We start from the raw sequence: 13,223 nt of genomic DNA on the forward strand, positions 1-13,223 counted from the left end.
CTTCTTCTTTCACCAAACCGCTGAATTGAAAACTGAAAATTACTGGCTGGTGAGCTGTGACATGTGTCAGTAAATCCATCCTGCTCTGTGTTAGTGTTGACAGCATGTACTGACAGTTATTGTGACATATCTTGTAATTAGACTGACGTCTGTGTTTTGTTTTACTGCTCCTCATACTTATCATGTTTAAGGCAAATTCATGTCTTTGTTGCTGCCTGTCTGTCCTGTTTGACAGATAAGAAAGACAGTTATCTGTCTCAGGACATCTAATACAAAAAAAGTGTTTCTGTTATTTAGCCTCTACCCTCACTGATATAAATGGGGTGGACAAAATAATAGAAATACCTGTTGGTATAACACAGTTCAAGTCAACAGCATTTGAGAGTAAATCATCCAAAATGATCTTCCAGTTAACTCAACACCGTTTAATGAGCATAAAAGCATCTAAATAAAGTTTGAACATTTGGTTCAGCTGTTTGCTCTTAGTGCCATTTTTGAGTGTGCATTAAATACTCTTGTCAAAGCAGCATCCTAATGCACGTAACGAAAATACCATAACTCATTCCCAATGTAATTAATAACTGTGACCTGCAAAACACTGCCCATAGTTTCCCTAATGTTCATTTACAAGGCCGTGAGGCCCATTTGTATTTACCAAATGCTTTACCTGAAGTCTGACAGAAGGTCATGGTGATAAGAGTCCGGATTCCCTGTAATCCGCTTCAGTGCAATCCCTCACAATGGATAGAAAACATCTGAGATGAGATTTTAAAAAGAAAATGGTTGTCGACAAAACCGGTCAGGCTGGGGGACAGGGCCACATCAGCAGCAGGGTGGCAGACAACAGACAATCCAAAGAGACCCAAAAAGGAAATGACATCGCAGGACAAACTTTTGGCTCCATATCAAAAAATCTGAATGAAGAAGGAGCTGTGAATACTAGAAAGGTAGGCAAGAAAATTCAGATGCTGAGGGCAACTTCATGACGTCAGACAGTGAATAGGTGGTATCCCATATTCAGCAAAATGGAAATATCATTGAAGCAGCACAGGGATAACAGATCTAGATTAATTAGATGTCCAAACATATGTTTATGTAGGAATATGCAGTAGGGAGCAACTATTTTTCATTATTTTTATATTTAATTTAATATTTAGTTTACACATAATAATTTTTATTGATTATACAGTAATGTAAAGTATAATGTTTGCCTCTGAACTGTAGTATAGGTGTAAAGTAGTATAAAAACAGAAATATTCAAATAAATTATTAAAAACAATACTTCCATGGCAGAATTGTCATCACGAATTTATTACAGGCAACATCGCGGCCGTCCTCATCTGATGGGGTCCTGATTGTAAAATACGCGGAAGCGACAGGCGGAAGGAGCCTCGACGGAAGCGGTTCGGTTTGTCAAGGGAGGAAAAATTTGCAGAATTTGACATAAAGCGACTAATCCCGTCACACAGCTCCGTCTGAACATTCCCCCCCTTTTCCTCGACACCTGCGGTCCGCTGCGATGATCCTGTTGGAAATCAATAACCGCATTATAGAGGAGACGCTGACGTTGAAGTTCGACGGCGCATCCAACGGGTGAGAGATCATTGTTACACCTGGCTAGCACTGCTAACGCCAGCTAGCTTCCCCTTTAGCTTTTCACTCAGGGCGACGGCTGCACTTCATGAAGCACCTTATAAACGGCCACAGCTTTACACAAAGCCGCTAGGTGGTCTCTTTTTGTGGGTGTAAAGAGGGAAAAAAAGCATAAATATGGAGCGAATTAGCTTTATTGAGCCACTGTGGCTGGTTTGCCTGAAGCTGGGGTGTGTCTGCACGGCCGGTGCTGTGCCAAAAAATGTCACCCAAATGAATGTGATCTCCCCCGGCGGAGGTAAAATAACAAAACAATTAATGCTTATCTATTTTTTTTTTTACCAGAGGCTTCACGAATATTAAGGAAAGCATTTAAAATCTTTTACGAGGTTGCAGAGCATAAAGATAATCGCTAGCCCAGCGCAACAGAGCTAATGTTTGCAGCTAGTTTGTTAAATAACGGAAGAACTGATGTCAAAGCACAAACCACTGTTTATTAAAGACATTTCACCAGCATTAAAAGGATAAAAGCAACATTCACCTGCAGGAAAACACGTTATAAAGAAATTTATACACAGCAAGGTAACAGTCACTGCTCATGCCCGGTTTATTAACATGAGGCTTCTCACTTCACATCAAACTTCTTGGTTCCCATCAGTAAATCACATATTTGTCTTTGCACAGAAGCGATCAGCGGCTTCTTGTGAGGAAACCGTCGCCCCTCTCTCTCCCCAGCTTCCGCATTCCCGCAGTCAAGCAGAGTCAAGTCTGTGCACAGCTGCTTGGACAAGTTGCTGCAGCATCCAGCTTTTAAAAGTGTTCATTCATTACTCTGCTCCCCCAAATAGTGTTCTTAGAGGGTCTTGGCTTCAGTATCAAGTTTTACATTAATGCATCTGCAACTAAGCATTATTTCATTGATTAATTAACCACTTGTTTGGTCTATAAAAAAAAAAAAACATGCCTATAATGCTTTCTAGCAGATGCTACTTTTCTGTTTTTTTTATTTTTTAATTTACATCAATTTGCAGGTTAATTATTGGTTTCATCCGTAGCCTGTAAAATGTTGAGAATGTGACATCGTAAAATGTCATTTTGTCAAATAGTCTCATTTTGACTGTTTTTCTCTATATTTGAAAAAAAAAACAACTAATTTATTAACGACCAAAATACCTGATCGACTAATGGATGAATCGACTAATTATTTCAGCTCTTGTCCCCTATGGTTCTGATATTAACTGTAAATGAAAAAAAAAATCTGTTTATGTTAATTTTGTGGTTTAACAAATTATGACCGTTCTCTTTATGTCTCATGAATGTGCTCATTTTGTTTCCTTGCAGAACCAAACCAGAGGCCGTAGATGTGACGTTTGCAGGTGAGATTATATGGCACCTTATGCAACAGCTTGCTATATACTCTGATGACACAGTTGCTTAACAGCCCGGTTGTAGACGTTGATTTAGCAATGTCTTTTCAGCGTTGTGAATCTGTCTGAACACTGATGAATGTTCCCGTTTAAAACAAGTCATTTACATATGATTGACAGCTGAGTAATTCTGCATCAAATAGCTTATTTTACTCATCGCTGCTCTCATCCTCCCATGATGCAGCTGACCTGTTGCACATGTTCAGCTGTGCCAGTAATCGCTGCTGTCACAGCATGAATGGAAGTTACTAATAAAGATGGCACTGAGTGTGTTACCGTTATTTTAGTATAGTGTTACATCCTCCATGTTAACGCTGTGTTGTCAGCTTTTGATGGAGAAGCTGGAAGTAAAGTTTTGGGCGTTTGTCTGTTACCAGTCACCTGATGTTCCTCTCTGCTGCAGATTTCGATGGCGTCTTGTACCACATCTCTAACCCCAATGGGGACAAGACCAAAGTGATGGTCAGCATCTCCCTGAAGTTCTACAAGGAGCTGCAGGAGCATGGAGCTGACGAGGTACAACACACACACACACGTCTGGAATCGTGTTATTGTATTTCAGGAGCTGGAATGTTCCAGGCTTCAGGTCTTAAACCTGAGTGTAAAATGTTTGATCACAGTAGTGATCTGCTTTAGAGCCTCAGGTGAGCTGTGTAAACCTGCAGTCGCTCTGCAAACACACACTGCTGCAGTGAGTACATGTTTGGTCTGGGTTTCATGTCATTTTAAACAAATAATAGTATCCAAAAAAAAGCAGAATGAGGTCATGATAAGTATCAGCACACACACACACCTACCTCTACCATAAGAGCTCTGTTGCCATGTAAGGAAGAAAGCAGCTGCCGAGGCTTCTGGTTGAAACAGGAAGTGAGTTTGTGTGACTCACCCCAGGCGAGGAAGTGCTGACTGCGAGCTGCAGCCACTGTGTACGAATGTCTTGGCTGCAGTCCAGTGACTTCCCTCATTGTTCCCTAAAACTGTTCAACAGTGCCACATTCAGCTACTCTGCCTGTGAAAAGTCTAGTTGGAAAGCAGTCAGAGGGGAGGGAGTGTTTAAAGTGTGTGTAAAGAGTTTGTTTATTCTCACACATTATTATCTGTTCTTCATTGAATCTTTTTTTGCTTTGCTGAAATGCTGCTCGGATTAAATTGAGGAAAAACACAGCGTGCTGTTCTGCCCCTTGTCGACTCCGGCCCGTACATTATCTCCATTCCTGAGCTTGATTTGCATTTTCCTGCTAAGTCGACCCCAGTTCATTCCACAATGACAGGTATCCATTACAGAGGAGGCCCCCATGCTGTGAGTCTGAGCCCTGCAATTACCTCCAGAAGACACACACCTCCTTCCTGCAGCATCATGTCTTTTTGTTGTGCAGCGAGTTTGTTAATCTGCGTCTCTGCTTTTGTTGTTGACATTTCTTCGCGTATCTTTTTTTTTTTCTTAAACCACCTGCTTAGTCTCAGAGGACACCCACCGGCTATGGAAATCTCTGACGTGCCAGTAATTTAGAGAATCAAAGGATGGCTTTGAAAGTACCTGTTGTATATTTTTTATATCACTATATTCATTTTGCGAAAGAAAGCAGGTAAACAGTCGCCTCAACTCTTTTCTCTGTTCTAGCATCAAAGTAGCAGCATCAGCCTTTTTAAAAGCTCGGTTTTGCATATGATGTGATTTTTTTCCCTCCTTTGTTTCATGGTGCTTCTGTGAAATGCTTCTTTTGAAAACTGCATTTAGAGAAGTGCGATACAAATAAAGGTCATATTTTTAATTTCAGCTGCTCAAGAGGGTGTATGGGAACTTCCTGGTCTCACCAGAGTCTGGTAAGTTCTCAGAAAGTCACTGATTAAAAATCAGTGGCAACATCTGAATTATGGTTTGACACTGTTAAACACGTCCACCAACAGGACACTCTCATACAGTATGGATATGTTTAGACATAAGTGTCTGTCTGCTATATTTATTAGTTTGTGCTCACGTTCCTTTAATAGAAAAGTGTGAAATTAAAAATGGTGGCCAACTATAATCTGGAGTCTTCATCGTCTTCCTCCCAGGCTACAACGTGTCCCTCCTCTACGACCTGGACGCACTACCAGCCAACAAAGATGAGGTTGTCCACCAGGCAGGGATGCTCAAGAGGAACTGCTTCGCCTCAGTGTTTGAAAAGTACTTCAAGTTCCAGGAAGAGGGCAAAGAGGGCGAGAAGAGAGCCGTGGTCCACTACAGAGATGATGAGTCCATGTATGTGAGAGTTTGAAAGCCTTCGATTTCAGATGTCTTATAAAGGCAGGAGCTCAGGTTTCCAGTGGTCTAATTCTTTAATGGGGCTTGTTTCTCTAGTTTGATCTCGAGTGAGAGGCGGTGAGAGAAAAAAAAAAGAAGTGCAGAAACTTTTTAGAAAGAGGTTTTGAAAATGAAACAAAGGCATTTTCTGAAATCACAGAATCTGTTGTTGTAGGTCTTCATACATTTGGTCGGACGTGTTGGTTTGTACTCTGCGAGTGAAGACATATCTTAGGTCGTTGTTGTCGTTTTTGTGGTAATCCTCATTTCTCTGTGACACATCTGACATGTTGTTTCTTCTCAGGTATGTGGAGGCCAAGAAAGACAGAGTGACAGTTGTGTTCAGCACAGTGTTCAAAGATGACGACGACGTCATCATCGGCAAAGTCTTCATGCAGGTCTGTGAGGCCAGATGAGCACAAAGTCTGTCACTGTGTAGATTTGGGGATGTGTTGTTACACTGAAGCCCACTGAAAATAAAAATAATAAAAACACAAGCGTTAGCATTAAACCATCTGGCACTGCTTCTGTTCCCTCGCATCCTGTGTGTGCAGGAGTTTAAAGAGGGTCGGCGAGCCAGCCACACGGCCCCTCAGGTGCTGTTCAGCCACAGGGAGCCGCCGCTGGAGCTGAAGGACACAGACGCCGCCGTCGGGGACAACATTGGATACATCACCTTCGGTCAGCATGTTCTTCACCTGTCATTGCAGCCGCGCCGCTCGCACGATTAGTGTGCTCGTTTTATACTGATGTGTGTGTTTTGTTGTGGCTTTTTTTCAGTCCTGTTCCCACGTCACACCAATGCCAATGCCAGAGACAACACCATCAACCTCATCCACACCTTCAGGGACTACCTGCACTACCACATAAAGTGCTCCAAGGTCGGTTCAGCAAACAGATACTGTTCATTTCAGTGATATTTTAGGCCCCAGTCGTTTGAAGGTCCATCATAGCTAAATCGGTATTTAGGTGGTACCGGTTGAACAGGGTACAGGCTCAAAGCCTGCTTTAATTACAGGTGACAGTGAGTCCACGTCCTCCCCTGTAATAGTACGTTCCATTGTAGTACAGAACCTTCTCCACAATAGAAAGTCCAGGTGAGATCAAAGGAAGGCCCTACCTGAGGACGACTTGCTCTGCCACCCTCAGAGCTCATACTGGTTTTTAGGGCAGCGTGTGGGCGTTTGTGTGCACATGACATGCTTCAGATAGCTCCTCAGATGGACTCCTCTCCACCGTAAGCCCTAATCAACAGCGTTTGTCGGATGACTTACATTTCAGAGGCAGGTGTTTGTGTTGTTTCGTAAGATCGCAGATAATGGATCTGGATGTTAGATGTGTTTTTGTCTCAGACAAGTGGGAGTCAGTGCGGGTGACAGACGGATTTATGGCCAGGCGTGGGTGGGTTAAGCTTTAGAGCTGTGGCAATATGCATTTTCAAAATAAAATCCAATCACTCTGTGGTCCAGGTCTCTGCTGCTCGCTGTGCGTGTGTGTACGTGTGTGTGTCTGTGTGTGTGTGTTGACACTGGAAACGAACAAAGCCTGTCATTATCTTATCAGATTCATTCCAAGATTAGGTGATGAGATATGATTGGCGTTTTTCTCTGATGAGATTCTCCATCATTCACGTCTACGTCTCTTCCGCAGGCCTACATCCACACACGCATGAGGGCCAAGACGTCAGACTTCCTCAAGGTGCTGAACCGTGCCCGACCCGACGCCGAGAAGAAGGAGATGAAGACCATCTCGTAAGTAGCCGCTGCTCGTCTCCTCTTGACGACGCCCAACTTTTGTTTCTAAACCATCGCTCAGAGTCACAGTTACTGTTTGGAAGTAAGAAGAGAAGATAAGGACCAATGTTTTGGGCTGAAGTTGGCAGCAGTTCTTCTAAACATATTCAACAACAATCAAAGCAGGTTTTCTTTGATGCCATGAATCAGAGTTTAGTCTGTAGATCCAGCTGCTTATCTGCACTGTTTCGTTTTATTGTGTAGATTTTCAGTCACAGTGTTTGAAGCCTCCTCTCTGCCTGTTTCTCTGTTTACGGATCTTAAATGAAGACCCTCAGCAGTTTTACAAACTCTGCTGCGGGTCTTCGTTTAAGGTGACTCATGAATGGTTTTTGCACTTGAAAGCAGAACAGAGCCAGATTTAGTCTTGAGGTGTTTTCCCTCTGTCTTTATGAGCGGACTGCAGCTCTCAGTCTCTGTGTGTTTTTGAGGCGAGTCAGGAAGGAATTTTTACACAAAAACACTTTTAGCCCTTTAGCTTTGAAACAATTGAGAAATGTATACTGTCTGAGCACAGAGAGTCTCTGTTCTGCGGTTAATGTGTTACTCACATAAGCAGGGAACCTCCGTAGCTGCCATCTTTGTGGGTTTTGAACGGAGATAAACTTGTCGCGTGAATCAAAAGTTTGGCTACAACATACAAAAACAAGTTAACGAACTGCAGAACTAAGAGATGCCCAGGAATAAAAAAACAAAATGAAAGTGTCAATCACGTATTATTATATTTGTTTGACAAAGACGTGCATATCTCGGATATCTCACACTTCACTCTTGATCAGTATCAAGCGTAATTGCCAGGAATGTTCACAGTTGAAAGGAATTTTCCACGAGCTTTCAGTGTGCTGGCAACTGAAGTGTCACAACAAACGCACGACAGCTTGTTTGTTTTCTGTTTCACATAAATAGAAACAATACCATACCAATACCACAATACCATAAGAGCTGTGCTTTCTTGCCAAGACGTAGATGAGAACATTCATATCATGTGTCTGTGTGGTAAATATGAAGCGCAGCCGCTTAGCTAAGCTTAGCTTAAAGACCGGAGGCAGCTTTTTAGATAAAGTTAAAGCAGCTGATAAAGCTGGATGTTGTTTTTGTGGTGTCTGTAGTGGAAAGACCTTCTCCCGCTGAGGCTGACTCGCCCCACAACCCCCCCATCAGAGAGAAATCCAAACCCCCGTGGACACACCCAGACGCTCCACACTGAGACTCAACGCCACATCAGACAGGACTTCAGGATGCCTCTAAACGCCCGCGGCCCCAAAATCAGTGTCCGGTCTTTTTTTTTTTTTTTTTTTAAGAATAATAATGTTGGCTGTACTTAGGGAAAGCCAAGGCTCAAGATAAATGGAAAAAAGGGCATTCCTTGCTTTGCATAGTTTAAGAGAATTATTAGTCCTATATAAATATATATATGAAAAAAAAAAGAAATTTTTGATACGATATCTTTTACTCCATTTGGTACTCTCGCTTCAACCCTCACCATGCAATATACATGTACTGGATGATTCCAATCCCCTCTCCTCCCCCTCTGTGCTTTCATGTCGTCTGTACCATTGTTATTTGAAAAAATAAAATAAATCACTCTTACAAAAAAAAGGAGTCTGGTAGTGATCTGTCTGCTGACTCAAACTCTTTGAGGTAAGAAAAGAGATCACACACTGAAATGCTCAGCTTTGATTGTTTTTTTTTTGTTTTTTTTTAACTCTGTTCTTAAAACTTGATAAATGTCTTAAAACTATTCTGATATTATGATGGGCATGTTTCAGAATCTTCTTCAGATTTACTGATAAATAATCATGGATTGCAGCCCTACTACAGTAAAGCATCACAGCAATCTGTTGGAAAGGAGCCACGTGTTTTTACCTACATTTAATTGACCGAGTTGTTATTTAGTTGTGTAACTTCACAATCAGTGGTAAACAAGTGTTGAAAAACAACTGCTGGATAATTTTCTTTTGAAATCAGATTTATTTATTTACTTGCATCTGAGAAAACGCACCTTAACAACCACAGTTAAATATGATTCTTGGCTGAGTGACAGCAAAGACCAGAGCAGGAAAAGGCTTTCAGAGATCAATCTTTGGCGACTTCACCCTCGTTCTTGGGCTTTTCATCTTCATTCTCGGACTCAGAGGAGGAAGAGGAAGAAGAGGACGAAGAGGAGGAGGAGGAGGATGAAGAGGAGGAAGAGGAGGATGAGGAAGAGGAGGATGACTTCTTCTTAGTTTTGGTCTTGGGCTTTTTCTTTTTAGTGGTGGTGTTGTCTGCTGAGACTTGAGCTGCTGCGTCACTGGCAGCAACCTCCTCGGCTCCCTCCACCACCTCAGGGGGCTTTTCTGCTTCAGCAGTGGCATCTTCAGGGGGGCAGGATTTGTTAGAGGGGGCACTTTCTTCCTTCAGAGTGGCTTCATCTTTCACTTCCTGCTGCTGCTCGGGCACCTGGTTGTCAAGCTTTTGCTGGTCTGGAAAAAGAAGATGGATGAGATTTACAGGCCTCAGGCACATGAGCGAGTTTATCATCCCTCTGGTCCTTCAGCTTTCGGTTTATCTGTGTGAGCTTCTGCGAGACGAGGAGTGAATTACGTTTTATTTTCTGGGATTGATTTGCTTGTGGAAATCATTGCCTTTGTGATTATCATGTGGTGTTAAAGTGGCTGTGATTGCATGCAGCGTGACGACAACACTTTAGTGCAGTTTAGTGATGTGACTGTCAGGGAATAGCTCAGCATTCTGGGAAACATGCCTGCTCGCTGTCTTGCTGAGAGTTAGATGACAAGTTTGATGCAACTCTGGTGTCTGTACAATAAACATGAAACTACAGCGAGCCAGCAGCTGTTACGTAAGACAGGGGGCGACGGAGAGCAGAGAAATCTGCTGACCAGCGTCTCTGAAGCTCCTAACACCTTGTAAAAAATAAAATCTGAACATTTTTAAATGTTTCCCTGTTTCCTGTCTTCGCACTGAACTAAGTGGCTGCTGGCTTCGCTTCATATTTACCACACAGACGTGAGAGTGGTGTCAATCTTCCCCCATCTGCCTCTCGGCACGACGACCAGCATGCATATTTCACCAAACTATTCCTCCAGCTGAGAGAGTGATGTGTGGGTTAGATTTCAAGTTTAACTTGAAGGCACGCAGCGCTATTCACTCTGCGGCTGATTTTGAAAGAATAGAAAGGTGTAAGTCACACGTTCATTGCCTCCACATTTAACCATTATTTGACGAACAGTGTCATCAGCTTACACCTTTATACTCCTTTCAAATCTTTCTGTTAGGGAAGACGAGGGTCAGATTCTGATGATCTCTCTTTTTGTTCCTTCCTGGTGGAAAGGTGCCAATTAGATTGCAAGACCAAACTGAAAGCATCTCAGTCAGGATTGACCCCGGTCTCTGTCAGAGGCAAACTTGTCGATCAGGTCACAGCACGAACATGCTGGAGTCACTGTGATTTTTTTTTTTTTTTTTTTTTTTTTTTAGGTTATGGGTTTTTATTCCAGCCAGATCCGCAACTTACCGCAGTGCAATGCCTCCTCTAAAGAAAACTCCAGGCTGTCAGGGAAGAAGAGGATAAGTATGCCAACGTAACCAAGTGGGAAACAGGTTCACTATGCTTTTCTGTGTGCTGGGGCATGTTTATGCACTTCCTTTGAACCTTGGACTAGACGGACTAGAGACGAGCAGCAGAGTGTTTCTGAACGTCCTCACCTGTCAGTATCAGTGGTCATTCCTTGGATCAGCTGCTGGTAGTTATTGATCTCCGACTCCAGCTTCATCTTGACACACAGCAGGTTCTTGTTGGTTTCTACCTGGTGCTCCACCTGTGACCTCACCTTCTCCAGCTCATTCGCCAGATCCACTATAAACTTGTTGAGAGCAGCCAGTTGTTGACTGTACTCGGTTTCGGTGTTCCTCAGGGTCTCCTCCAGGTTTCGGATCTGAAACAGAGACATAAGGTGATTTTTGGCTTCCCATTCTTTTCATACCTCAGAGGAATGCATGATAAACCTCTGACTTCTCAGGAGCTGTGACTCTTTTCATGTTTATAATTTATTTTGTTTTGCAGGGGCAGGTCCAGGTGGCTTGTCAGACTATAGTGAGACGGGTCAGGTTTGCAGGGTAATGACAGGGCAGTCAGGAATGCTTGTGAAGAGGACAGGTAGACTCACACCCCTGCAGCAGTTTTATCGTTCCAGTTTTTTGTTCTAAACACGTCCTGAAGAATAGTTTGGCTTTTAGGGCTTTGCTTAAGCTCTGAGGGGCATCTACTGAACGTCTGATGTCACTGAGTTTCGTAAGAGCTGCAGTGTGATTATGTGAAAACAAATGTTGAAGAGCCACATGTCAAAACAGGGCATCTCCAAACTTGTCTTGAGAATGAACTTCCTGTGTGTGGTAGGTCGTGGTTCCAGGTGAGTGAGTGAGTGAGTGAGTGAGTGAGTGAGTGCATGTGTGCGTGCGTGCGTGTGTGGTTACCGTGCTCTGCACACTGTAGATCTTAATGTCCAGAATCTGTTTCTGTTTGACCAGATCCTTGAGCTCTGACTTTCCAGACAGCAGCACCTCGGTGTTTTGGGCCTCCACCACCTTGATGTTGTCAAACTGCAGAGGAGAAACAAACCATGAAAATGGTGAGGTAAACAGAGGAGAGGGAGGAGATGGGAAGGAGAGAGAAAGAGATGACATGCTGCAGGTGACGTACCTTTTTCTGGTACCAGTCGTTGGCGTCCTTCAGGTTCTTCTCGGCCAGTTTATCGTACTGGGTGCGGATCTTGTTGAGAATCTCAGACAGGTTGGAGTTCTGGGAATCCATCTCCACCTTCACTTCGGACTCCTTGATCTTCTCACACAGGACATCCACCTCCTGCAAGAGCCACAGTTACAAGTTTGCCTCAACTTTCACACCATACAGTGCAAAGATCTTAAACTGTGTGTCTCTGGGATTTGTGCACTGGTTTCCAGCCTCACATTCTTGTGGTCCCGCTTGAGGCGAGCAAGCTCTTCCTTCACCATATCAATCTCTGCCTTTGTCTGCTCGCAGTTCAGCTTGGTGTCCTCAGCTGTCTTCTTCAGGGCCTCCACATCTTTTTCTAATTCCTTCCGGGCGTTTTTCTCAGTGTCCAACCTGCAAAATGATCCACACAAACACCGCTCACTTCGTTTGGATCTAAACTGTGATCTGAATTATTCTGCAGACCGTATGCTTCCACTGCCAAAGTATTTTTCAAAATAATGTTTTGTTTGTTTGTTTGTTTGTTTGTCAAGACTGCACGAAACTCACTTGTTCTTGAAGTCATCATTGGCCAGTTTGGTGTTGTCATTCTGGAGGATCAGCTTAGCATTGTCCATGGTGATGTCTTTGACCTAAGGAGAAACGTGTATTTAATATTTTTAAGATCATCATTTAGGGGGAAACAGATTAAGCTTTATTTTTAAAATTAATTTAACATATTTAATGAGAAAATGCATGTATGTAAAACGGTAAATATGTTCTGTGTGAAATATCCTAAAGTTATTTAATTTCATATTTTTTTTCCTAGAAATAAATAAATCTGATGACAAACCTTGTCTTTGAGGGCCTCCATGGGTTTCTCAGTCTCATCCCAGTCGCGTCCCTCAGGTTCCTTCCTCTTGGCCAAAATCTCATCAATCTGTTTCTCCAGATTGTCGTTTTCCTCCTTCAGCTGCTTCACCCTGTCCAGGTAACCGGACAGCCGGTCGTTCAGAGTCCGCAGTGTCTGCTTGTCGTCTGTGGGGACTGCAGGAGCGGCGGGAGCGGGGGAGGCGGAACGTGTCGCCGGAGCGGAGTCTCTCTCCGTCTCGTTGCGCAGCACGTTACGCAGCCCCTCCAGGCTCGCCACGGACGCCCTGGAGCCTCTTCCCCCGGCTCCACCGAACATGCTGGCGGCGGTGTTTGAAGGCATGATTGCAGATGGATGGGAGAGAGCTGACAGTGCACACACAGCGGGTTTCAGCTTTGAGACTCACCTGATGGATGCAGAGGATACAGGTAGGTTTTATACCTGGTTTTTACGCACGAATCCGCCCCCAGCGACACCATTGGCTCCTGGTGCCCAGCACCACTCCTGAACAACTGGTTCAGAGTCGAAATTCAAGTATTTCATG

The 13,223-nt window shown here is 43.5% G+C and overlaps 2 protein-coding genes across 2 annotated transcripts; one reads left to right on the forward strand and one right to left on the reverse strand.

Moving 5' to 3' along the window:
- The first annotated feature begins 1,359 nt into the window (after positions 1–1,359).
- On the forward strand, positions 1,360–8,587 carry arpc2 (actin related protein 2/3 complex, subunit 2). The gene is made up of 10 exons (XM_041032697.1): positions 1,360–1,593; positions 2,935–2,969; positions 3,424–3,536; positions 4,799–4,844; positions 5,076–5,262; positions 5,609–5,702; positions 5,859–5,985; positions 6,085–6,185; positions 6,955–7,055; positions 8,207–8,587. Exons 1-10 carry the CDS (start codon positions 1,520–1,522, stop codon positions 8,226–8,228), a joined length of 900 nt encoding a protein of 299 aa, XP_040888631.1. The 5' UTR covers positions 1,360–1,519; the 3' UTR covers positions 8,229–8,587.
- A 471-nt stretch (positions 8,588–9,058) lies between these two features.
- On the reverse strand, positions 9,059–13,095 carry LOC121178048 (keratin, type I cytoskeletal 18-like). Its single transcript, XM_041032544.1, has 8 exons — positions 12,662–13,095; positions 12,379–12,461; positions 12,066–12,222; positions 11,800–11,961; positions 11,574–11,699; positions 10,806–11,035; positions 10,615–10,649; positions 9,059–9,562 (listed from the first exon to the last, which is right to left on the reverse strand). Exons 1-8 carry the CDS (start codon positions 13,019–13,021, stop codon positions 9,174–9,176), a joined length of 1,542 nt encoding a protein of 513 aa, XP_040888478.1. The 5' UTR covers positions 13,022–13,095; the 3' UTR covers positions 9,059–9,173.
- Positions 13,096–13,223: the final 128 nt, after the last annotated feature.

Source organism: Toxotes jaculatrix, chromosome 24 (genome assembly GCF_017976425.1).
Source record: "Toxotes jaculatrix isolate fToxJac2 chromosome 24, fToxJac2.pri, whole genome shotgun sequence".
Lineage (NCBI taxonomy): Eukaryota > Metazoa > Chordata > Actinopteri > Toxotidae > Toxotes > Toxotes jaculatrix.

Excerpts from the sequence above, each read along its gene's own strand:
- arpc2 (XM_041032697.1), top strand. The coding sequence starts at position 1,520 with ATGATCCTGTTGGAAATCAATAACCGCATTATAGAGGAGACGCTGACG. Across the intron at positions 2,970-3,423 it reads CGTAGATGTGACGTTTGCAG|ATTTCGATGGCGTCTTGTAC; the intron begins GTGAGATTATAT and ends TCTCTGCTGCAG. Across the intron at positions 5,703-5,858 it reads TCGGCAAAGTCTTCATGCAG|GAGTTTAAAGAGGGTCGGCG; the intron begins GTCTGTGAGGCC and ends CTGTGTGTGCAG.
- LOC121178048 (XM_041032544.1), bottom strand. The coding sequence starts at position 13,021 with ATGCCTTCAAACACCGCCGCCAGCATGTTCGGTGGAGCCGGGGGAAGA. Across the intron at positions 12,223-12,378 it reads AATGATGACTTCAAGAACAA|GTTGGACACTGAGAAAAACG; the intron begins GTGAGTTTCGTG and ends ATCATTTTGCAG. Across the intron at positions 10,650-10,805 it reads ATGACCACTGATACTGACAG|CCTGGAGTTTTCTTTAGAGG; the intron begins GTGAGGACGTTC and ends CTTCCCTGACAG.